Here is a 25,857-nt window from a genome sequence, read left to right as displayed (position 1 = left end):
TGAGTGTGATTTAGAGTCTGGCGTTCTTTGGAGGGTGTGTGTGAGCGTGTGTGTGTGTGTGTGTGTGTGTGTGTGTGTGTGTGCATTCCCTTGTCTGAATGTGTGTGTTCAGTGTCTGGGTCTGTGCATCCGCGAGCGTATCACATCGTGTGCTGTGTGGAAGGTGTGTCGGTGTGCTTGTATATGTGCATGGCCCACAGTCCCTTCCTGAGGCCTTGACTCAAGGCCTCTGCCTTCCAGCGGGGGGTGGGGGTGTGTGTGCTTACAGGGCTTTTCTTTATGGTTTTCTCTTTCCCTGGCTCCAGCCACCCGGTGTGGGGTAGTGGGGAACCGCCCCGGGTGGAAAGAGAACTGTGACACGCGTTGCTGCCTCGGGTCTCGGGAGAGACTCCGGGCTACCTGCCCCAGACAGCTGGCATCCGGAGATCTAGTGCACACTACCCCCCCACACACACACCTCCCACCCCCGCCCCTCCGCTCCCTGTCTCCGCCCCTCGGGCGTCCTGGGATCTATCCTGGCCTTGCCCTGCAGCTTTGGGGCCTTGCTCAGTTTTGACCTCCTGGTATCCAAGAGGGTGACACAAGCAACCTGTCTTTTAGACCTTTCTCAACCCTTCTAACCTTCCCCACTTTGAGATCAAACCTTCTGTACTCCCCATCCCATCCCATCCCATCCCACCGCATCCCACCCCATCCCCTTGATTTGAGAACACACCTGGGCCTCAATTGTCATGACAGTGGACTGTCAGGATTGAGGTGTGGGAGACCCACTGCAGGTTATTTTCATTCCTGAGCCTTGGTTTCCCCATCTTCATGGTGTTAATTATAATCATGTATGATACTTGGTAGAATGTAAAGTCCCCTTGTAGGGAAGACCAGAAGATGGGTTGGAGGGGTGTGGCAAAACCCCAGAGGCTAATTTGAAGCTAATTTTGCTTCTGCAGCTTGCTGTGTGTGTGTGTGTGTGTGTGTGTGTGTGTGTGTGTGTGTGTCAGAGAGAGAGAGAGAGAGAGAGAGAGAGAAAGACAAAGAGAGAGAGACACCTTGGGTAAGTCACTTTACTTCTAAAGTTCCCCAGTACCTTTGAAGCTTTTACTATAAAGACTGATTGAGAAACTCCCAGAAGAAGGGAGGTGGCCATTCCATGTCCTCAGTCTAGAGAGTGAATTCAGCCTCCCTAGTCACCCAGTGGGGGTCTGTGTAAACCTGGCACAGTAATGTGTCCTATTGCACTCTGGCTTAATCTGTCTTTTTGGTTGCTGGAGTTGTGGATAGCAGGAATGAGATTGAGAAACTCCCAGAAGAAGGGAGGTGGCCATTCCATGTCCTCAGTCTAGAGAGTGAATTCAGTCCCCTGTCTACCTCCCTAGTCACCCAGTGGGGGTCTGTGTAAACCTGGCACAGTAATGTGTCCTATTGCATTCTGGCTTAATCTGTCTTTTTGGTCGCTGGAGTTGTGGATAGCAGGAATGAGAGAGAGGTACCCAGAGGGCTTGTCAGGACAACCCAGACTTCCTTCTGGAGTTCAAAAGGAGGGCTAGGCAGGAAGCCAGGAGGGTGGCCTGGATCCTAGGCCACACTTCCGGCTGCCTCCTCTCTATGTCTGGCGACAAGGCAGGTCCATGGCCATACCCTAGCATGCTGCTATCCTCCATGCTGTCGCCAGCTGGGGAACACCCAGCCACACCCTGCTAGGTCAGCCAGAGTGGCAAGAGTGCTTTGTGGCTTCCCTCTGTGTCTTGAAGTGTCCTATTCCTCCACCTCTCCCTGCTCTCCCTCCTCAGTCATCTTCCACCTTCCGGAAGGCACCGCTCTCTTCCTCCCACTGTGCCAGAGTTATTCCTAAAATGCCCGTTTTAAACCTCTTCTCAAATTCTGCCCAGAGCTCCCCAGTAGTTTCAGAATCCGTTCCCTCTTGGCCCTGTCAGCCCCGCTCTAGCCCCTGCCTACCTGGCCCACCCTATCTTGTTTTGGGATCACATGTCCTGGTTAGCCCTATTTACCAGTAGTGCCTAGATACCCACTGCCCACCACCTCCTCTCTGCACTTTGTACAAGCTGTGCTTTCTCCTCAGGACTCTCTGATTCTACATCTTCACAGGTAAGGTCCCTGTTTGTCTCTCGGTTTAGATGTTACTTCCTCCTTGAAGACTTCCTTGGTTTTTCTCTGTTCTAGCCCAGGAAAGGGAAGGTAGGAGTTGATTGGATTTTTATATGGGATTGTAATTACAATCTCTTTGTCCTGTCACCCACACTAGACCAGGAACTATGGAAGGAAAGTCACTGTGGGCCTTCAAATACTTAGGTACAAGGCCTGAGCCGCCTGTATTTCATAAATGGATGTGACATGTAAGGAGTAAATGAAGTTGGGTGATATAGTTCAGTCCTGTAATCCAAGTACTGGGGAGGCTGAGGTACGAGGATTGATTGCAAGCTTGAGGTCAGCCTGAGTTGCACGGTGAATTCCATGCTAGCCTGGGCAACTGACATAGTATTAGAAAGAAAAGGGAAAAAAAAAAAAAAAAAAAAAAAAAAAAAAAGGGGAAGAAAAGAATGAATGAAGTCAAGTGAGTCAAATTTAGAGCTGGAGATGCCAGATGGGGGCGCAATGACTCTATTGAACATAGAATTGAAGACCGAGTTTTGTTTTTTGGGTTTTGTTTTTCCCCTGGTAAAAATCTGGAAAATTCTGCTAGTGGATGGTGTTATGTTGTGAAAAGGCCATGTCCAGAAAGTATCATCTGGGAGCTATGAGTTAAAGAAGTTAAGTCCCTAGCAGAGACTGAAGGGAGAGGGCTCTTGCAGACCCCTCCCCCCCCCAGACTCCTGGTGCTGCTTACCCCCTACTACTCTGGGCCCACCCCTAGCAGCTGGCTCAGCTTGTCCAATCCAAGGAGTCCCGGCCTTTTGTGATCAGGACAACCGTTGGTGAGGCTAGGGAGTCTCAACGGTCAGTCTGAACGAGGGAGGAGGTCAGTCTGAATGGGAGGAGGGATGAAGTCCCATGTCAGGCAGGCATTGCTTTAATCCTCAGTCAGAGATCACCTTCCTCCTGGACCCTGAGGGTCTGTCTCTGAGCTGGAGAGAAGAGAGACCACCACTGTAGGGATTGTGAGGAGGCAGAGAGATGTGTACAAGTGTGATCCTGCTGCTTGGGGAGCCAGTGTGTGTGTGTGTGTGTGTGTGTGTGTGTGTGTGTAATGGAGGCCAGGGGCACAAAGCATGTGTATGGCCTGTCACTATCAGTGTGCCAAGCCTTCCTGTCACCTTGGGTGTGGCTAGATCTGAGTTTGGAGTTAGGAAGAAACAGCTGCTATGACACCCGGGAGCCCCCAACATCTCATTCCTGAAATGGTAGATAGAGTTCCTGGGTGCCTCAGAGTGGGTGCATTGATCCCACGGTGCAAGAATATTGGGGGTGTGTAGAGGATAGTACAGTGGCTCTGACCTGCAGGCTGGTGCCTCCAGGTCTGTGGGCCCATGGGCATCTGTCCAGATCACCTTATCCAATGGAAGCTTCCATGGTGACGGCAATGCTCTTCCCTTGCAGTAAAGTCTTCTCACTCACATGTGGCTATTAAATTTAAACTAGGTACAATTAATTAAAATACTAATTTAGTTCATCAGTTGCACTAGCCAAGTTCCAAATCCACGACTGTTACACATTGCTAGTAGTTATCAGCATATTGGCAAGTAGAGGACATTCCCACACTTGTAGAATGTTCTGTGGGCTGTGAAGTATCTGAAACAGTCATTCTCAACCTGTTGTTCAAGACCCCTCTGGGGGTTGCATATCAGATGTCCTGCATATCAGATATTTACAGTATGATTCATAACAGTAGCAAAATTAAAAATTATGAAGTAGCAGCAAAATAATTTTATGGTTGGGGATCACCACAATATGAGGAGCTATGATAAAGGGTTGCAGCATTAGGAAGGTTGAGAAGTTCTGGTCTAAAAGGATAAGGCTGGCAGAGCTTTGGTGTGGCGGAGCTTGTGTGGACAGACCACGTCTCTGCATTAGCCCTATACACCCCCTTCCTTACATGCCCTTTGTAAGTGATGCAATTCTTTTGCTTCAAGTCTCCTCAGCCCCCAAGGCTAAATCCCAACCCTAACATGGCAGACCAGGCCCTGCCTGGCCAGCCCTTTCTTTAGGAACGAGCCTCTGGTCATTTGCTCCTCCCCATCTGCTTTACAATCCAGACTCCTAGAGCCTGCTGTGCCCTTTGACAGGCCTCTGTCATGCCCATCCTGTGCCTTTTGCTGAGACACTCTTTTCCTCTTCAGCTTCATCCATTGTCATTGTCACAGTAAAGCAGTAAAGCTGCCCTGCCCCCACAGGGCAGTGGGGTAGACTGCTCTCTCCTAGAGCTTGCATGATCATAGACTACCCTTTTTTTTTTTTTTTTTTTTTTTTTTAGCTCGGAGACCTTTGAGGCTGAGCTGGGTGTTTGTCATCTCTGGTTCCCTTGGTGGTATACGGTGGGTGCTTGTGGAGTGTTTGGGTTGGTTTGAACCCTTGGATGTTACAGAGAAGATTTGGAGGGGTGAAAGGAGGTCCTGGGGTGCAGAGGGCTGACAGGGGGAGGCTAGTAAGCTTCCTTAAGTGGCCCCACAGTATGGTTAAGTGGCGGGCCATCCCTGAAATATGAACTTTGAAGGAGTTGTGCCTGTGTGATCCTGGGGGTGTGTGTGTCTTGAACAGATTCCCATCACACAAAGCCCAGGACTTAGAATTGGACCCCAAGGGGACAAGGGAAAGGCTGTTGGGGTGGGGGCGAGTTGGGTTGCTGTTGCTGAGAGTTGAAGGCAGAAGCTAAAGAAAGAGTTGAGATGGAACAGTGGGGCCAGCATGGAGGCAGAGGGACAGGTCTGGGGCCCAGAGTACAGCTCAGGGGAGGTAGTTGGTGTTGGAGATATATGTGAGAATGGGGCAGATAGCAATGAGGCTGGTGGTGTCAGAAGGAATGACTAGATTGAGGGATAACTGGGGGATGCAGAGTAGGAGATGAGGGACAGCTGGGGGACATGCGATGACAACTGAGAGGTGATAGACACCTATTGGGAGATGGGTGAGGCTCAACTGAGAGTGGGATGCATGTTGTTGAGGATGGGCGTGCATGTTTACATGAGTGTGCAGTCTCTGTCCCGCCAGCCAGTTCCCAAATCACGACACGGAGACTTCCTATTCATTAGGAAAGCTTGGGATAGCTTAGGCTTGCTTCTAACTAGCTCTTATAACTTAAATTAACCCATATCTTCTTATCTACATTCTCTATGTGGCTTGATACTTTGTAATGCACATGCTGCTTGCTCTGCATCTCCTGGCATCTCCTCCTCCTTCTTCCCAGCATCCTCTGTGACAGGAAATCCTGCCCAGCTATTGGCCATTCAGCTTTTTATTAAACCAATCAGAATGACACTTCTTCATAGTGCACCCAAAGTTTATTCCTCAACACGAGTGCATATCTTTCTTGTCATGTTGTGCATGTGTGTAAATGTGTATTTGTGCCTAGAATATCATGGGCTGGAATATGGGTTCTGAGACCATACCAGCTGAGTTCTTATCTCAGTTTCCACTGTTTCTCACTGTGTGACATCTGGGTGGGTAATGACCTCTCTGGGCCTTGGAGTGATCCCACTTGGGAAATGTGGATTGAGATGTTACACAATGTCCAGGATGATGTGATGCCTTTTATATCTGGACATATTTAGTCTAGAACACATCCTGGTACATATCAAGCACCATGTGAGTGTGAATTAGTGTGTGTGTGTGTGTGTGTGTTAGAGAGAGAGAGAGAGAGAGAGAGAGAGAGAGAGAGAGAGAGAGAGAGAGAGAGAGAGAGTTTGCAGGCCTCCCATGTGCTCAGAAAAGTTTGTTCTTGGCTCCTGATGAAGTCTGGCCCTGGGGAAAGGCAATGGTGTGGTGGATGGGGGAGGAGTGAGGACCAGGCTTATTGGGGCAGGCTCTTCTCCCGCATTTGCCTCCTGTTTATTCCACATCCTTTTCTGGGCTCTAATCTAATGTCCCCCCCCCCCCCCCCCCGTCTCTCCTCTCCTGCCTCATACTGCTCTACCCTGGGATGAGGGCCAGGGGACAGCACTGTAATTGTCCAAAAGATTTTCAGTAGAATCCAAATCCATTGTTTGCCTGCCAGTCCTCAAAGGCCCTGTTCAGATAGAATACCTGGACAGTGTGCTGAGTTTGGCACCGCCTGCCCTATGGGTGGTAGTGTCTTCATCTTGTGCTCTTGGAGAATCACTGGAAGATGTTGGAGGGTGAGGGCAATGGTGAACACACGCCCACATGGCAACAGAGGATACTTCGACAGTGCTTCCCACAGCACCTTCACAATGTACCTATGTCTGCCTTGCAGCAGACAGACGCACTGTATGCATCTCAGCCCTGGCCTTTCATATGAGTGCACTCTGTGTTTTTGGACCTGGTGTCCTGTACTGCTCTGCAACTCAGCCTATACTGTTCCATTGCTGGAATGCTGGGCTACATTGATATAGAGCTTTCTCAGAGTTTCTGTGCAGCATCCTGCTGATCAGTACCTCCATCCTGCAGCTATCCTGCCCTGCACTTTCCTTGTGGCTCTCTTCCGTGGTGTGGTGCTTGCTTTGCTGGGTACCAGGGTTCCATTGGGAGGGCATCTCTTTCTGGGTGTCTGGATGCAGAACCCTCACACAGCAGGACACCTGAGATCAGTGCATGGCTTTCCATAGCCACTCTGTATGTTTACACTTTTCAGCAGTCTGTTGCATCAGACGGGTAGACTCACCTGGTCTTTGGGCACAGCACCTCACGTGGCTGCTCACTGCCAACACATGGCCTACTGCCACTGCACTGTATGTTGGCATCTGGTGCACTGCATTTTTGCAGCGGGCATCTGCACTGCCCTGTTTGTGTGGACCCTCCTATCTCTAGCATGCTGCATTTTAGCTTCTCTGCATGCTGACGTCATGTTTCAGGAACACAGTATGCATGGTCTCATTGTCCCCCACCCCCACCCCCTTCACTGTACCTAACTGGGTATGTGTCTAACAGCTCAGCCTTATACACTGCACCCACCACAGATGCCCCGAGACTGTCCCTGCGTCATCTCAGCCGTTCCCTGAGTGTATTACGATGTATGTATCCCGGTATTGACTGTGGACAGCTTTCTGTGGGAGAGTCACTTCTCTGTGTGTCCTCAATGCAGTCCCTCTTTGCTTCACATTGCACATAATTTGGGCACTTTTTGCTGGACTTGGGGGCAGCTTGAGTTTTGCATTGCTTGTGAGCAGCACAGGATTGCCACCCAGAGAGTCAACCTTGTTATATATCTGTTCTCGATAGGGCTGTGTTGCGTGACTTTTCCTGGGGAGACTCGAGCAAACATCTATTCATTCCACAGACCAAAGAAACAATTCCACCCAAGTCTAGCTTGGTGCTGGGAGTTTAATGGGGTTCCTTGTAGAAATGCCACTGGTACCTCAAAAGGGAGCTGCGTTTAGGAAAAGCCCACCCCAGCACGGGGAACTTCTCCTGAAAGCCTCATCCCTGGCAGCTTGCAGTTTTCCTTTTCCAGGAGCTGTTACTGCTTATATAACCTTGGAGCAGGTCTCGGGAATCCTGTAACTTCCCCAGCTTCTGGAGCCTGCTAAGTTGCGTGACTGTCTCCTCTCTTCTCCCTCCAAAAGGAGATGTTTTCATTGAGAGGAAGTGGCTTCCTGCCAGGTTGTGAGTGGTCTGCCTGAGCTTCCCAGAGCCCTCGGAACCAAACCCATCATTCCACAGGGCATCATCGTGGCACTTGAGTTTTGTGCCACCTCTCACCCACCCCTGAAGTCTACAGATACCCTACTCCTGAGGACTACGTTTAGTTTCTGTTCAGGACTAGGTTGCCATCCCCGGTGCTTGGCTCTGAATGGTGTTCCATCCTCTCCTTCCTGTATCGCTGTACCAGCCCTATGCCTGTGCTGGGCAGACCCTTTCCATGAGGAGGCTCCTGTTCTGTACACAGGTCCACCTTCCATTCTGTCACCCCCCCCCCAATATGGTGACATATACCCAAGGTGAATGTGGTCCCACGCTGCACAGCCCCCGCCAGCTCTTCCGTGCTCACTGAATGCCAGTGCTGGGGGTTGTGGGTGCCATGTGCTCTGTGGCCTTGCACAGAATTGTGGAGTGTGTCTGTTGTGCTCTGTCTTCAGCGCTCCCCATCACAGCCCCACACAGCCCTCCCTCTCCGTGGAGCTTGTGCACACCTGCACCACTTTATCCCATGCTGTTTTTATTGTCTGAAGTACAGGGCGTTTGCCCTGCAGAAGGTCTGTGTGTTCTGCCTGCTGTACTTCTGCACACACAGTGAGACCCACTTCTTAGTCTTTTTTTTTTTTAATGCTATATGGTGTTCAGCCCTGGACTGCCAATACAGCAGCTCCCTCCTTGACTCTGCAATTTATAGTATGTGTTGGCCATAGAGATGAGAAAGGGTCCGCTGTGAATTCCTCAGCTACAGCTGGCTTCCTCTCATACTCAGAGGTGGCAGGATGGTGGCATTGCTAGGCTCTGTGTTGCCTCCTTAGGTGGTTCCAGCTTTCTCAGTCTGTGGTTGTTCCTAGGCGCTCTCCCTGGTTGCTGAGCTCTGTGGTTATGTGAGTATTTTACTGTCAGCTCTACTGTGCTTCTTATCAGTTCCTCAGGGCTCTGGTAGTCAGTTCTGGGACACCTGGCCTCCACTTGGATGTGTTAGCCTAGGGCAACGCTGTAGTCATATCTTTGTCTTAGTGCAGCTGGTTGAGGTTAGCTGGTCTTGGTGTTAGGAAGTCTGGACACAGTTGGCCATCTGCTATATACAAGGCTTGGGGATAGGTTCAAAGGCATCAGGGCTATCCCTGACTTCAGGAAGGGAGGAGGTGAGAACTAAGCAGGGCTGAGTAGGGCAAGAATGTCCAGGGGTAAGTTCAGTAACTCAGGAGAGGGAGGAATGGTGGACCAGGCTGGCATTGTTGTTGGGGTTGTCTCTTGGGTCCCTAGGCTATGGTTGGATTGTGCCTGGCAGTGTGAGGTCCCACACTGTGAATTTATGTCTGGCTGGAGAAGGTTTGTTTCCTCTGGGGCTACCCTTGGGAACTGGCCGTCTTGTTGACAAAACAGAGAGAATGAAAATCTTACTGCAAACAAGATCTATTTACACAGGGTCTTCAGAAAACACATGGCTGCAGGTGCAGCAGGCCCAGAGCACATGCCTTGTCTGCCCTGGCTAGAGGACAGGCAGGTGCATCAAACATGCACACTAACTCCAATGAGCACGTGCATGCACCACACACCTCTTTCTGCCCTATACAAATACCCACCTCCCCTAGGCATATGGCCACTATAGAATGCAACTATGTATTTCTGCTCATAGGTATGTTCCATGAACCAACTTTAACTATTTCTGAGAGCCCCATGCTGTCAGACACTCATGCCCTCCTACACACACCTTTCCCTGAGGACATATCCAGTTATTGTTCCTATTGTTATTACTATTACCATTGGTTTATTTGAGCTAGGGTCCCATGTAGCCCAGCCTAGCCTGGAAACTCTCGTATGTAGCCGAGGATGGCCCCAAAATCCCGATCTTCATACCTATTCTTCCATCTCTCAAGTACTGGCACCACCCCTGGCATTTATAAACTCACACAAATGCAATCAGAGTCATAACCCCTGCTCCTATTTCACAGTTGAGGAGCTGAGCTGGGCCTGGCCTAGAGACCCAGGGCTGGGGCTAGCCAGAGATCAGTGACAAGGGTCATGCTGTCTAAGAGTTCACTCGGGATGGATAGTTAGTCTGAGAGGTCATCCTGACTCCGGTCAGAGAAGGCAAGTTATATGTCCCAAATCATGAAGGAACCCAGGGGCACAGCAGGACTAAGATACAGAGTCCTGTCCTGTAGTTGAGTGTTTTTTTTTTTTTTTTTTTTTTTTTAACCAGTGGTCCTGTCAGGCTTACAGCTAGGTAACACACACACACACACACACACACACACACACACACACACACGTGTATGGGGTGGAGGGTGGAGAGAGAGATGGAGAGGAAGGCCCCCCGGGGGGCACCCCTCCCAGAACCCTCCAGAGGTTGCTGGTCCCTGACATCATCAGGCCCAGAGCATGCTGAATGTGGATAAGCCATCCCCCTTCTTCCCAAATTGTGGTTGACGGTTGCTCAGGCAACCGCCTGGCCAGATTGGGGAGATTAGCAGAGGAATGTTGCTGGGCCAGTTGGAGCTGTGGCTGGGGGAGCCATGGGGTCGTCCTGCATTGATTCAACCCATCCTTTCCAAGAGAGCTCTCTACAGAGATGAGATACTCAAACAGGGACCTTGTCTTTGCTCCCCGTCCCCAGCCTAATTTAGAGTGTGCCTCAGGGACTTGAATTAGGCTGGGGAAAGGGAGTGGTGTGTGTGTGTGTGTGTGTGTGTGTGTGTGTGTGTGTGTCTGTACACTTAACAAGTACGTACTTTCTTGAATGGAGTGTGTGCTGTTTGTATCCAGTGCCAATCTGACACTAAGCTCCAGACCATTTGGTAGCTTCCTGAGTTCCCTCCTGACCCTGGTACAGTCTGGAAAAGACACCTTGAACCAGGAGAATCTGGACATTCCCGTTACAGAAAATCCGGTGGCTCCCCACTTAAAAATGAGGTTCAACTCCTTACCCTGGCATCCAAGGCTTTTCAAGAACTGGCCTCAGTCTCTGGTTTCCCATCATGTCAGCCAGCCTGAGCTCCTCCCTGGGCAGGGGACAAACTGTTACCTTCCTCCCTCCCTTCACGCCTGTGGTTCCAGGCTCAGCTCAGATGTAGCATCCTTGAGTCGGTACCCCTTTTCTCCTCTTTGTGTATCATTTCCCCACCTTATAACCTTGGCCCTTTTTAGCTTTCATTTCCTCTCCTTTGCTGAGGTAGGAAGCCTCCCAAAGCAAGATAGAGCTCCTTTTTCTCCCTGGGCCTCTCCCCATGTTGGGGATCAAACCTAGGGCCTCACACATGCTAGAAAAAATTCCTGTATCATTGACCTCCACCCCCTGCCCTTATCATTCTGGCGCCTCTCAACGTCCCCATCGCAAGTCGCCCTGCACTGCTTTGTCTGGCGAGACATGTCTCTTGTGTGAAACCAAATCGGGGTCTTATTTTGTCTGTGTCTACTCTCCTTGCATAAAGATGGGTGTTCTAACTCGTGTCTTCTGCGCATTGTTTCTGTGTGGTCCCTGCTCGTCTCTGAGTGGCACACACTCACACACTATCCATCTGTAAGACAAGAATAACACCAGTGCTGCTTTCTAGAGAGTTCCTCATGCAGGTTGGTCATGGGAGTCAGGGTGCCCCCTTGTGGTGGTGCTGAAGCCCTGGCAGGAGGAACTGGCTGTTCCCAGCCCTGGGAGAGCTGGGGAGGAGGTGTTCTCTAAAGATGGAGTTGAACTGGGCCCCACCTAGAGACCTGGGGCTAGGGTTGACTAGAAATTTGTGAGAATGTTCGCTCTGGCTAAGAGGTCAGCCTGGCTGGAATCAGTCAGCCTGACTGTGGCTACATAGAGAAGGCAGGAGTCAGAGAGCCTGGTGGCTATTTGACTGGCATTTAGGGAGAGTCATGAATAAGGCTGGGGTCATTCTGGCCAGGCAGTCAACAGGGAGCCTCTCTAGCTAAGCTTTGGCCTGGGAGGGTCAGTCACTTGGTGGAATCATGTAATTGTGGTCTGAGTAGAGACCCAGGTCTGGCTGTTAGTCTGAGGTCAGTAAGCTCTGGATGGGGTGGGAGTGCTGTCTGGTCATGTACCTGGCTCAGGACTGATGGAAAGAAACCACAGGGCTGGCTACCTCAGGCCTGCTGGGAGGCCTGCCAGGGCACTGGAGGAGATGCCTGGGGCAGCCACTTTGCCTTTATGTAGGAACCAGAAGGGCCTTGACTCCAGCCTCGGATCGAAGTCTTATTTTTTTTTACTATAGTCTGCCCCAGTGATTGGCTGGGACCCCCAAGGGCAGGAAGTGAGTGTTCCTCACCTCCAGGATAGACCACTTACCGGCCACCCTTTCTTTTTTGGGCTGCACACACAGTGGTATTTTTTCAAGGGGAGAGCTGGGGCCCTCCCAACACAGATGACATTAAAACTCACTTACCTCATGCCTGAGGGCACAGCGCTGACTGGAGCTTTTCAAAAGAAGAGACAGAAAGCACCCTGGGTGCCCTACGCAGGCGGACATCCCTGCATCAGTCTGCTCCTCGGTGGAGGCTCATGCACATCTCATTATTTCCCATTCTCTGGTGAGGTTCAAGGCGATGGGAGACCCCCAACAATGACGAGCCCAGTCATGCCTATCTCTGCCTGTGTGTTTTCATGTGCCATCTTATGAGCTGGCAGAAACATGCAAACGGGCCATACACAAGCGAGTCCTCAAAGGGAAGCCACTGGTTGTCTGCCCCACCGGTGCCGTGCCACTCACCCGCTGGCTTTATCGTCTGCCCCACCCCCCTTCCTTGAGACCCAGAAGAAGCTCATCCTGCCCCTTTGCATATGTCTGGGGAGTGTGGACTTTGGATGGGCACAGATTCAAATCTGGTTCCTTTTCCTCCTACGGGAACCAATGGCACGCCTACCCCGGTGTTTCCTGAGGGCTCGCGTGCACTGATGTTATAGATCTTCAGCAATCCCATGTGTGGGTGGGGAAACCGAGACTCAGAAAGAGGAAGCAACTTGCCCAAAGTTGCTAGGGATGGCAAATGGCAAAGTCAAGATTCAATCCCAAGTCTACCCCAAGTCTCCAGCGTCCATCGCTACTGTGCTGTACCATAGGCAAATGCCTTTGCTTCTCAGAGCCTTGGTCACCTCATCTGTCAAATGGGCCTGACAGGCAGGCAGGACAGGCCTGGCCTGATTTCTTGCCAGTTCTCTCAACACTGTTCAGTTTGCTGGGGCTGCAGACGTTATGGCTGGGTAGTGGGTTCAAGGCCCAGCTCAAATCCCTTCCCAAACCAGTGAGGCCTGGGTTTATTTATTTGGTGCCACCTCTAGGTGCTGATGACCAGCTGAGATACAATGGATCTCACTACCAACTGAGGAATTCACATGCATCTCAGTCCCCTCCTTTGCTTCCCTGTCATTTCGATTATTAATCTCTGTCTCCAGTCACTAAAATTAACATCCTCTAGTCACATATGTGTTCAGGCCACACAGGACCATACTATGTCACATCCCTGGGAACAGAGAGCTAAGTTCATTGACTTTGGGCAGTGATTGAATCCCCTTGGTGTCCATCATCTTGTCACCTGAGGGGGTGGTGACATTGTGCATTTGGTGCTTATCATGGTAGGCTGGGCCCCCATTTCCTAGCCAGTAACATGGGGTGAATCTAGGGCTGGTCTTGTAGGTTGATTTGAGAATCTGCTTGCAACAACAATGGCTGGTTTTATTGAGAAGGGTCTTGTTGGATGATTGAGCTGTTAGAGATCCTGGGGTGTGGTGGGGGAGTGGGGTAGTGGAAAGTCTTGGTATTGGTTAGGGACAGTGAGGAGAGGATTTGGGGGCGGAGGAGGGAGAACTTGGTTAGTTGGAGGGAGCCATGATAAGGAGGGGATAGGGTGGCCTGGGAAGGAGGAAGGGACAGTGGGGGAACCTGAAGGGCTTTGTTGCAGTCCTCCTGCTTAGTGGCCTTGCCTGAGCCTAGCTAATCAGGTCCCGCCCTCACAGCTGGCTGCACCTTCGAGGAGGTGAGTGACCCAGTCGTGCCCTGCGAGTACAGCCAGGCCCAGTACGATGACTTCCAGTGGGAGCAAGTGCGGATCCACGCTGGCACGCGGGCCCCTGCAGACCTGCCCCATGGTGAGCCTACTCTCTGTCACTGTTACCTTTCTCCTTCTAGGCCTTTCTAGTTTTCACTCAGGGTCTCCTGCTCTTTCTGGGAGTTGAAGACACTGAGGAGAAGAGATGGGATTTCTGGAAATGCCTCTGCCCTCTTCTTGGGAGCCCTGGGTCCTTCCCAACTTCAACTTTACTCTGTTCCTACCTCAGCACCAGGCATTTTGGGCATCTTGAGCACTGGATTGGGGGTCAGGAGGCTAGATGTAGATTATTCTGGTACTGGTCTCTTACTCAGATGATAGCCTTGAGAACACTCATTCCAGAATCATAAAGACATGGGTTTAGATCCTGGCTCCGCCATCTAGCCAGCTGTGAGCTTTTGCTGTCTTGATGGTGATGTGGGAGAATAGTAGGGCACAGAGGTGGTGCCCAGGGAGTCAGTTGTATAATTGCTATTGCTGAGGATATTTGAGAGTGCCCGGTCACTAGTAGACCTTCTCACTGGGTACAGAACCAACTGAGAATTAAGAGTAGACACGAAGCTAAGGCAGGAGGGTGAAAAGTTTGAGGTCAGCCTGGGCTCCTTGGTGAGATACTGCCCCAAAAATAAAACTGGAAGAAAAGGAAAAAAAGAGGGGTCGGGTTGAAGAGATGGCTCAGTGCATAAGAGCACTGGCTGCTCTTTCAGAGGACCTGGGTGGATTCAATTCGTAGTACCACATGGTAGGTCATGATCAGCTCCAGTTCCAGGGGATCCAGTGCCTTCTGATGACTCTTCAGGAACTGCACATAGGTGGTACACAGACATATAGGCAAAACACCTAGACACACAAAAAAATATCTTTTTAGCTGGGTGCAGTGGTGCATGTCTTTAATCCCAGCACTCAAGATGCAGGGGTAGGCAAAAAACAAGTTCTAGGATAGTCAGGGCTGTTACATAGAGAAACCCTGTCACCCTGTTTCCTCCCCCCCCCAAAAGATAAACAATATACACACAAACACACACAAAATCTTTTTTTTTTTTTTTTTTTTGACCATCGTTTTAAAAGGACAAAGAAAAGGATAAGAGAGATGGAGGCTAAATGAGCCGCTTCATTACTGACCAGGCCTGTGTTGCAGGACAGACTGTGAAGGAACCTTAGAACAGACAGCCAGAATTTCCCTCCCCTGTGTCCTTTTATAGAGGTGGCCCAGGGCCTTGGCTGTTCAGCTCACAGCATGGACAAGATGACATAAGCTGGCAAGAGTAGGTCAGGGAAGTGGCTATTCTTAGTGGTGGATGGACTAGCAGCCTTTGGTGAGAGGTCCCTGGAGGTCCTGCTGGCTGGCCGGCTGGCTGGCTGGGCTCTGGAAGTAGACTCTGCATCCACTATGGCCATCCCTACCATACCAGTCTGGTCATTGCCCATCTTTGTCATTCTGGGTCTGTTTATCTGTCTCTTCAGGGTCCTTGATCCTTGTATGCGTCTGTTCTAGAATTTTTACTGTTTAGCTTATTTGAGAGAGATGCATAAAGGTTTTTACCCTGAAGGGGCTCTGGGTGACTTCTGTGCACCCCTAGACCCAGCTATTCAGCCCCGGTCTTAATAGGCACTAAGCTATAAGCAGATATAAGAGTTCTGAGAACCAGGTGTTGGTGGTGAACACCTTTAATCCCAGCACTCGGGAGGCAGAGGCAGGTGGATCTCTGTGAGTTTGAGGCCAGTTTGGTCTACAGGACAGGCTCCAAAGCAATATAGAGAGACCCTGTCTCAAAAAAAAAAAAAAAAAAAAAAAAAAAAGAGTTCTGGCTTAAGGCCTGGAGGTAGTGGCACACATCTTTAATCATAGGAGGCAGAGGCAGGTGGATCTCTAAGAGTTTGAGGTTAGTATGGCCTAGAAACTCTGTCTTGACCCCCCCCCCCATGGGGATGGAGGAGTGCATGACAAGGTGGAGGGGTGCTTCAGGGAAAAGAGGAGGAGGAGGAGGCAAGAAGGTGTCACATTGGAACAGAGAACTACCTTGGGGGAGAGGAGAGTTCACAGGAGCTTGCTAAGAAGTGTCTGGCTAGGATGTGCCCCTTCTAGGGTTCCAGTGGAGATAGGGACCTGGAGATTCATTCCCTACCCCTGCAGGACACAGGCAGCAGCCACCTTCCCTGGGCTCCAGGCTCAGGGAAATGAATGAGATCCCCACTAGCTGAGTCCCTGGGGGAGCACTCCTGAGCAGGCTCAGGAGGTGCTGTCAGCCAAGCCTGGGGGGAGGGCTGTGCTCCTTGGCTTTGGGTCTCTCCTTGGCAGCTGCACCCCTCCTCCCAACACCCCAAGGGAAGCCACAATCCCCAGCCAGGTCCTGAGGCACTCACTCCCCACCATCTCCACACTTGGAGGATCTGCAGGTTGCAGTGGGTGTTTGTGTTGGAATCTGGTACGTCGTTTTCGGGAAGGGAAGTTAATCCTTCCATTCAGCCTGTCCTACATATTCATCAAGCTTGGGCTCAGAGCCTGTCTGAGGACACAGCAAGGGCCTGAGGCATGACAGCCTGGTAGCAAGACTGTCTCACAGTTTCTGAATGATCACAGCCAAAGAGAAGTACCCAGCACAGGGAGGGAAGTGTCTGAGGCTTTGGAAGCAGTGACCTCAGGGGACCTGCCCTGTGCCAGGCTCTTGATTCCTGAGAAGATGACCTAATCCTTACCTCCCAGGACAGCACAGAGCTTGGGAAACTGCTGACCTGTGGATGGTGAGGGCCATATGGGCTTTGACAAAGGTTGAGTTTGTATTTTCTACTGTCTTAGCCCTCTCCTTTGGGAAACAGACCCTGAGGAGGGGAGGGATCTACCCCAAAGGACCAGAGCTCTGATTAGAATTCAAAACTCCCATCAAAGCCCAAACCTTGATTCCAGGTGGGTCCTTCATTTCTGTCTGTTCTCAGTGTGATCTTGGCCTCCCCTAAGGTCTTCTTGCCTCTTCTTTTTCTCTCTCCAGGTGCCTATTTGATGGTCAATGCTTCCCAGCATGCTCCAGGCCAGAGGGCCCATATTGTTTTCCAGACCCTGAGCGAGAATGACACCCACTGTGTGCAGTTCAGTTACTTCCTGTATAGCCGGGATGGGCACAGCCCAGGCACCCTAGGCGTCTATGTGCGTGTGAATGGGGGCCCCTTGGGCAGTGCTGTGTGGAATATGACTGGATCCCATGGCCGACAGTGGCACCAGGCTGAGCTGGCCGTCAGCACTTTCTGGCCCAATGAATATCAGGTGGGCTGGGTTTTCAGTCAGTTGGTCAACTTGGGCTTGGAGGTAAGGGCAGGGGCAGGCCACCCTGAGGTCAGACCAGGTCGGAATTAGTATCAGTCTAGCATCATGAGTCAATTTGGGGTCATGTTTGGAGTTAGTCTGGGGTCAGTGTGGGTAGAGTGTCAGAGGTCATTGTTAATAGGGGGCCAGTGTTGAAGGTGAATTGGAACAGTACCCAGCTGGAAATTCTGACTAGAAGGGTGCTGCTGTTTTGAGGGACTGTCTGAGCTGGAATGAATCTTCGAGACTTGATCTTGACCTTGCTTTCTCTGCCCACACCCCTGAATAGCTGGCCTGGTAGTGAGGGTCTGTGTGAGCTGGGTTGGCATCTTTGTTGGTGGAGAGGGGGGATGGGCTGGAGGGATATCACTCTGACAGCTGGCTTCCCATTTCCCTCAGGTGCTGTTTGAGGCCCTCATCTCCCCAGACCACAAGGGCTACATAGGCTTAGATGACATCTTGCTATTCAGCTACCCCTGTGGTGAGTCCCTATCTACATGGACACAAGGCTGAGGGTAGCCTTGGCTCCTGCCTGCAGAGCATGCAGGCCCAGCTCATGCTGGGGCTCTGCCTGTTTTCCCACAGCAAAGGCCCCTCACTTCTCCCGCCTTGGAGACGTGGAGGTCAATGCGGGCCAGAATGCATCCTTCCAATGCATGGCAGCAGGCAGAGCTGCAGAGGCCGAGCGCTTCTTCCTGCAGGTGAGGGCGTCCCAGTAGACTTGGCCCGGGAAGGTGCTAGAGGGCAGGGCACCTCTCCTAGGCTTGGTTCCCTTTTGGGGTTCTGAGTCCTTCATTCATTCCCATTATCTATCCACCTTGTCTTGCCTTCCCCCAGGCTGTGCTCTGCCAGCTTGGATTCCCTTCCACCCCAGCGTGGAGGGCTGTTCCTGAGTCCTCAAATGTCCCTGGGATAGTAGGGACTCATATATGCTGCCCGGTTGGAATGGTCCCTGATTCTCCCATCCCTCTTTCCCCTCAGCGGCAGAGTGGGGTGCTATTGCCTGCCGCGGGGGTGCGGCACATCAGCCACCGGCGCTTCCTGGCCACTTTCCCTCTGGCCTCTGTAGGCCGAGCTGAGCAGGATCTGTACCGCTGTGTGTCCCAGGCCCCGCGGGGGGCTGGTGTTTCCAACTTTGCAGAGCTTATCGTCAAAGGTCAGCGGATGGGCCTTGAGGAAGTCTGGAGCTGCAGGGGCAGGATAGGATAGTCTGCAGGGTGCATGGAGCCAGCTCCTTAGAGGATTTGGTTGGGGTCTCAGGACAGGTTTAGTGGAGTGTTTGGGAGCAGCTTGGGTGGCCTGAGAAGACAGGGAGAGTCTCGTGATGGGAGCAGAATGAGGTATAGAGTTAGGCTCTGACTGTGAGCTGAACTGAAGGGAACAGTGTTACTGAGAGATGGGCTGGCCATGTGGGAGGAGGGCACAGGGGGATGAGGCTTTGTCTAGTTTCACCTTCCAGGTGCTAACCCAGCAAGTTTTCTGGAGTTCTCCAGGTCTGAGCTTGGGACTTCCGAGTGGGTGGGTGTGGCAAAGCTTTGGGAGTTCTAGGGCCATGTGGTGTCAACGGTAGGCTCCTCCTCTTCTGCATGTCCTTGCAGAGCCTCCCACCCCCATCGCACCCCCACAGCTGCTGCGTGCAGGCCCCACCTACCTCATAATCCAGCTCAACACCAACTCCATCATTGGCGACGGGCCGATCGTGCGCAAGGAGATCGAATACCGCATGGCTCGGGGCCCCTGGGCCGAGGTGCATGCTGTCAATCTGCAAACCTACAAGCTGTGGCATCTTGACCCAGACACGGAGTATGAGATCAGCGTGCTGCTCACCCGCCCGGGGGATGGAGGCACAGGCCGCCCGGGGCCACCACTGCTCAGCCGGACCAAGTGTGCAGGTGGGTTGTTCCGGGTTCCACAGAGGTAGCAAAGCCTCCTGATACACATGCATTTATTGACTGCAACCTTACCACAAGGCAGGTACTCTGGCTGGAGGCTAGTCATCTAACATGGAGGCAACTTCTCCATAGCTTGTCTCATAAAGCGAAGCAAAACAAACAAACAAACAAAAGAGACAAAGAAAAACCAAAACAAAAAGGCAAACCCAGAATGCTATGGCATAGGTGCAGTTGTCATACCCATTTCACAGATGAGGTGACTGAGCTAGAGATGTTAGTTGACTGGGCAAAGAACACACAGCTAGTAAGTGGCAGGGATGGGACTAGAACTCTTACTCTGTCTTCTTAAACACTATCAATTGAAAAATGGTATGTGGTAGATTTCGTCTGGATTCCCTGGGCCTGGCATTAAGCCCGAAGTCAGCTCTTCTTGTTTAGGAGGGTGAAGGAGTAGTTGCTAAGGACCCATGATGCACCAGCAGAAGAGGTCTGGAATTTTTTTAGTGAAATGTGGATTCTCAATGTAGATCCATGTGCTCTTGTAAGAAAGAACAGGGGTCCTCTAGCCTCTATCACCTTCTCAGTAGTTACATTTTGTACAACTATAGTTTAATTTTACAATGAAGATTGACCTCTAGGCCTGGCAAGGTAGCTTAGCAGGCAGAGGTGCTTGCTGCCAAGTCTGATGACATGAGACTCACATGATGGAAGAAGAGAACCTACTATTACATCTTCTGTAGCTGGGCGGTGGTGGCTCACGCCTTTAATCCCAGCACTTGGGAGGCAGAGGCAGGAGAATCTCTGTGGGTTCAAGGCCAGCCTGGTCTACAGAGACAGTTCCAGGACTCCTCAGTATGTATACTGTGGTATGCTTGTGCCCTACCCCCATGTGCACTTGCAAAATAAATAAATACAATGTAACAAAAATGTTTAACCAAAAAATTGACATCCATAGGCTCCACTGGTATTTTAAGAGTCCCCCAGTATCCTGTGTTTGTGCCTTAGCAAGTGTATTTAGTTCTGTGTAATTTAACACCAGTGTAGGTTTGTGTACTCAACACTACAGCCGGAAGCCTGAGCAATCAGTGTCCCCTACAGATGATTCACATCACGTTTTATAACTGCATCCATTTCTCTCTTCCTCCACCCCACCCCCTTGGTAACCACAGATCTGTCTTTCATTTGTAGAATTTTGTCCTCTCCAGGATGACATCATGTAGTATATAACCTTTCTGGAATTGCTTTTTTTTGGATTTTTTTTTTTTTTGGTAACAGATTTATCGAAATATAATCTGCATTCATACATGTCACTCTTTATACAGGTTAGAAGCGTTCAGTAGTATCTCTGGAATTAAACAACTATTTAATATGATTGATTTTGGAATATGTCATCGTGGTAAGTGGGAGCCTTACACTGATTAACAGTCATCCAGTTCATCCTAACCCTAAAGCTCTAGGCAAACATGAATCCACTTTTCCTCTCTCTTGATTTACTCTTTGTAGATATTTGATATTATAGGACAGTGTATGATTGTTTGTCGTCTTTTGCAGGTGGCTTTTTCATTTGGCTTTATCCAGGCTATAGTGTGTTGTCATTACTGCATTCCTTTTGGTTGTGATGTGTAACTCTCCTTTTCAGTGGCCCATTCATTCACCAGTGGACAGATGCTTGGGTTGTTTATGCTTTTTGTTTCTGTCCTTTTGAGACAGGGTTTCTCAGTAGCTTTAAGACTATCCAGCTTTAAGCCTATCCTGGAACTTGCTCTGTAGACCAGGCTGGCCTCGAACTCATAGAGATCTGCCTGCCTCTGCCTCCTGAGTGCTGAGATTAAAGGCATGCGCCACCGCCACCTGGCTGTTTGTGTTTTTTGACCATCAGGAACAGTATTTCATAACAGTTTTAAAAATATTTGTTTTCAGTTTGTGTGTGTGTGTGTGTGTGTGTGTGTGTGTGTGTGTGTATTTGTGTCTGTGGCTTACATGTGCAGGAGGCCAGAAGAGGGTGTTGGTTTTTCCCCTGGAGCTGCAGTTACAGGGTTATGAGTCATGTCATGTGGTTGTTGGGGAGAGAACCCTAGGGCCCCTACAAGAGCAGCAATTGTTTTTAACAGCTGAGCCCTCTCTCCAGCCTTCTCCCTACCTTTTCATGGTCTAAATTTGCATTTCTGTAGAGTCTGGTGTTGCTGAACATCTTTCCACACATGACTGCCACTGCCTGTGCTCTCCAATGAATTGCCTGTTCATATCATTGCTCATTTCTTAATGGAATTACTGTTTTCTTTCTGTTGAGTTTTGAGAATTCTTTATGCGTTCTAGATACTAGATGTATCTAGAACACATTGTTAATAATTAATGGATGCATAATCTGTAGGTACTTCTCCCAGTAGGGATCTTGTTCCCTCCTTGTCGCTGAATGGATTGAGAGCCAACATTTTAGATTTTGATGGAGTCCTGTTTCTCAAATTTCCCAGTGCTTTTGAAGTCAGCCTTAAGAGTTCCTTGCCTAGCCCTAGCTCCCAGAGATCTTTTCTTATTTCTTCTTTTATTTTTTTCTATCAAAAAGTTTAACAGTTTCATCTTTACATCTGTCTTAGTTCAGGTTTCTATTGGCTACAACAATTCTTATAAAGGGAAAACATTTAATAGTGATGGTTTACGTTTTCAGAGATTTAGTTCACTATCATCATGGTGGGACATGATGGTGTGCAGTCAGACTTGATGCTGGCTACATCTTTATCAGAAGGCCACAAGAAGTAGACTGTGACACTGGGTGTGGCTTAAGTATATATGAGACCTCAAAGCCCACCTCCACAGTGACACACTTCCTCTAACAAGGTCACACCCACTCCAACAAAGCCACACCTCCTAGTAGTGCCATTTTCTTTCAAACCAGCTCAACATCCAACTACTTTGGATAATGGGTAAGGTTAAGGTTAAGAGTCAAACTGTTTTTGCAATTGATGATAAATATATATATTTCATGAATTTATTTACTTAGTGTTTGTGTGTGTGTGTGGACATGTGCTCGCCACAGTGTGCATGGAGGGTGGAGGATATTTTATTGGAGTCTGGTCTCTGCTTTTACCATGTGGGTCCTGGGACTTGAACTCAGATCCTCAGGTTTGAAAGCAAGTGTCTGTTGCCTACTGAGCTATCTTGACAGCCTGCAATTCATATTTTTAAGTATTACTAAAAGCTAATTTGTGGGCCATCTAAAATCTAGTTTAGTACTAGACTTTGGGAGACAGATACTTGGGTGATTGTTCAGTATCCCTGTGGTGATGGGTCTGGGTTGGGTGATGTACCCACGGAGAGCTTCAGTCTTCTTATTTTATAAGTGGAAACACACTAATCTCTACCATATGGGGTAGTGTGAAGATTCAGGCAGCGGATGTTTATTGAGTATCTATTATGTGCCAGGTAATGCCACAGTTGCTAGGGATACATGGCTGCACCCTAGACAGAGGCCATCATCGTTTGAGTCCTCTTAAAACTCTGCAGGGAGCTCTTGTCCTGGCAGAAGGAGGCAGATGATAAATAAGTAAACAAGTGGAATATATAGTCTGTCAGATGGTGATAAGTGTGTGAGGAGGAATAAATCAGGGCAGGGGGTGGGGTTGTTATTTATAAAAAGCTGAAGGACTGTCGTACTGAGATGGTGACATTTGAGTAGAGTCATGCAGGAGGTGAGAGTTTGTGCTAGGTGGTGTGCTGTAGGGGGAGAGCTAGGGAAGGAACAGGCCAGCGGGGCCTGGAGGAGACCTGTGAGAGGATGTCTAAATAGAGCTTGGAATGTCAGAGGCCAGTGGGGGGGGGGGGAGCTGATGGCAGGACTTGGGAAGCAGGAGCAAGCAGGGGCAACTGGTGTTCAGGAGGTCTGTTCTGGATATTTCGTGGAGAATTGACCATAGGAGGGACACTGGCTAGTATGTGTCAAGCGAACTCAAACAAGTCACATAGGAGGAGGGACCCTCAGTGGAGGAAATGCCTATATCAGGTTGTCCTGTGAGAATGGCTGGGGCATCTTCTTGGTTCATGATTGATATGGGAGGGCCTGGCCCACTGTGGGTGGTGCCACCTTTATGCAAGTGATCTTAGGTTTTGTAAGAAAGCAGGCTGAGCAAGCCACGCTAGAGCTTGCCACTTCCCTGGATGATAGACCATGCTGTGGAAGTGTAAGCTGCTTTAGATCTTGGTGTTTGTTTATCACAGCAACAGAGAGCTAGACTATGACAGAGGGCAAAGCTTCCGGAAGGAGCTCCACGGGGACCCTCTTGTAGCTACTGCAGCCAGAGATGGTAGCTGGAAGCAGAGTGGAAGTGACCACGATGGTGGTGATAAGTTGCTCAGTCCAGTTGGTTCTGAAGTCAGTAGCATTTGCTGATAGAGCTGCTATGGGATGAGGAAGAAAGAAATAGAGAGACACCAGGATGCTCCAAGGTGTTTTGCTTGAGCAACTGGACTGATGGACCTGTCACTGCGAAGGAGCCCACAGCAATAGAGTTGGTGTGGGGAGCTGACCTGGGGGGTGTCATTGATCAGCAGCTGAGCGTTGGACACAATGACTTTGAGACGCCATTAAATGTGCCAGTGGTGATTGCCACCAGGCAGCTGGATGAATGAGCAAGTGACTGAGGGAAGGGCATGAAATGCTGGTATGAATCTGAAAGTTGTCCTTACAGAGATGGTGTTGGTGGCATTTAAAGCCATGTGGCAGGATCACATCTCTCATGTTAGTGTTCTCAACAAGGGGCGATTTTCTCCCCTAGGAGACATTTGCTGGTGTCTGGAGACACATTGCTGTCATTCTGGATGCTGCTGGTGGGTGCTACTGGTATAAAGAGATAGAGCCCAGGGACAAGCTAAACTCCCAGCAGTGCACGGACAGTGTCCAATGACAAATAATTATCTAGTCCAAAATGTCAATAGTGTTGAGATTGAGAATCCTGTTGTTTAGGTTTTTGGGGAATGTAAATGAGGGGATGGACATGTGAACTGATCCTTGGGGTCCTGCAGAATTTTGGGTCAATCTGGGCAATTGCAGGGAGCACAATCCATGCATGTGAAGTACTGTGCTTGGAACACCACAGGCACTCCATAAGTGACAGCTGTCATCATTACGGTGTTCTTCATGTTTCAAAGGCACTTTTGATTTGCCACTTAGAATAAAAGAAATCTGAGCTTGAGACACATGGAAAATCTCTTCTGCACTCTCTTGAGTGTGCACATGGGGCCACTGAAACCCAGATGGGGAAGGGACTTGCTTGTAATCAGACAGTGGGTCAGGAACCCAGGTTGTGGGGCTGGGGAAATGGCTCTGTCAATAAAGTGTGTGCTGTCAACTACATAAAAAGGATGACTGCATAGCTGGGTGACGGTGGTGTATGCCTTTCATCTTAACACTTGGGAGGCAGAGGCTGGTAGATGGATCTCTGAGTTTGAGGCCAACCTGGTCTACAGAGCAAGTTCCAGGACAGCCAGGACTATACTGAGAAATCCTGTCTCAGAAAGCCAAAAAAAGTGTGTAGTATGGGTGTGTGTGGAGGCAGACGACTCAGGCATGCACACACACACACACACACACACACACACACACACACACACACACAGTTTGTGTGGTCCGTGTAAGAAAAATGATGCAGAGAGGTAGACAGACTTAGACTCAACAGGCTGAGATACTTCATTGGATCAGTAAGGGGCCTCAACTCTTCTATGGGATCAAGGGTGAGTCATTTAGAGGGGCTGGAGAGGGGGCTTAGAGGGGCTGGAGAGGGGACAGATACACACACACACACACACACACACACACACACACACACACACACACACAGCTGCCAAGAAGTTGCAACTATTTTTTGTGGTTTGACTGGGAGCAGAGTGGGTTGTTTTTGATACCTGGGCATGTAGTTTCTACAGGTAGATTTGAATGGTCAGGCTGGTGTTAAGCCATTCTTTATGGCTAGGAGCTATAGCCCTGTAGTCTCAGTTCCTCATGATGTGAGGCTATTATCTGACAGCCATAACTTTTGATCGTTCCCATTTTACAGGTGAATAAACTAAGGTTTAGAGATTTGGCCACTTGACCAAATCTGCACTGTGAGTCACAGCAGAGCCAGAGGCAGGGCTGATTTCTTAGTTACTTCCTGTCACTGTGATAAAATACACTGAGACAAACCCTTGAAGATTTGTTCGCCTTGGCTCACAGTCTGAGGGTATAGTCCATCATGGTGCGGAATTGAAGGCTGCAGGAGCTTGAAGCAGCTGGCCACAAGGCAGGCACAGTCAGGGAGATAGAATACCCGATGCTGGTTCCTGGCTCCGGGTTTTTTTTTTTTTTTTTTTTTTTTTTCATCAGTCTGGAATCCAACTCACAGGCTAGCACCACCCACCTCAGTTAACCTCACCAGGAAACTCCCTCACAGGCACGCCCAGGGACTTGTCTGTATTAACCATGCAGCCGACAGTCTTCATTTCCAATGACTGATGGCAGCAGCAGCTGTTATGGCCCCTGCCTCAGGCCAAGTGCCTGCTAGTGTCAGGTACAGGGAAGCATTTTTCCTTAGGCTAGCCAGGGTGGGGATGGGGCAGGGGCCAGGTGCGTAGACTCCAAACAAAGACCTCCTCCCACTCATCCTAATCACAGGCTCCTCTTTGTTGGCATCTCTGCCCTAGAGCCTGGCCTGGGGTTGTTTTGTTCTTGGGCAGCTGTGTTGTCAGGCTCTGCGGGCCCACAATTCCCTCCACTCTATTATTTACTGTAAAAACAATAATATTGCACCAGTAAAAGGTTTAAAAAAAGCAAAACCCAAAACCCTCCAATTCACACCACCCTAGCTCAACAGCTGCCTTAATTTTTCT

General features: G+C 49.9%; 1 protein-coding gene across 6 annotated transcripts in view; it reads left to right on the top strand.

The window, feature by feature from the left end:
* Ptpru (protein tyrosine phosphatase receptor type U) overlaps positions 1-25,857 on the top strand; it is a 79,450-nt gene that overhangs the window by 1,425 nt on the left and 52,168 nt on the right. For all 6 annotated transcript variants that reach the window (XM_051188959.1, XM_051188958.1, XM_051188957.1 and 3 more), the window contains exons 2-7: positions 13,718-13,849; positions 16,797-17,068; positions 17,507-17,588; positions 17,693-17,808; positions 18,089-18,263; positions 18,706-18,999. In XM_051188959.1, coding sequence (XP_051044916.1) covers positions 13,718-13,849; positions 16,797-17,068; positions 17,507-17,588; positions 17,693-17,808; positions 18,089-18,263; positions 18,706-18,999 — 1,071 coding nt within the window. The remainder of the gene's footprint in view (positions 1-13,717; positions 13,850-16,796; positions 17,069-17,506; positions 17,589-17,692; positions 17,809-18,088; positions 18,264-18,705; positions 19,000-25,857) is intronic.

Source organism: Phodopus roborovskii, unplaced genomic scaffold (genome assembly GCF_943737965.1).
Source record: "Phodopus roborovskii unplaced genomic scaffold, PHOROB, whole genome shotgun sequence".
Lineage (NCBI taxonomy): Eukaryota > Metazoa > Chordata > Mammalia > Rodentia > Cricetidae > Phodopus > Phodopus roborovskii.
This window is presented reverse-complemented; position numbering and strand designations above follow the sequence as displayed.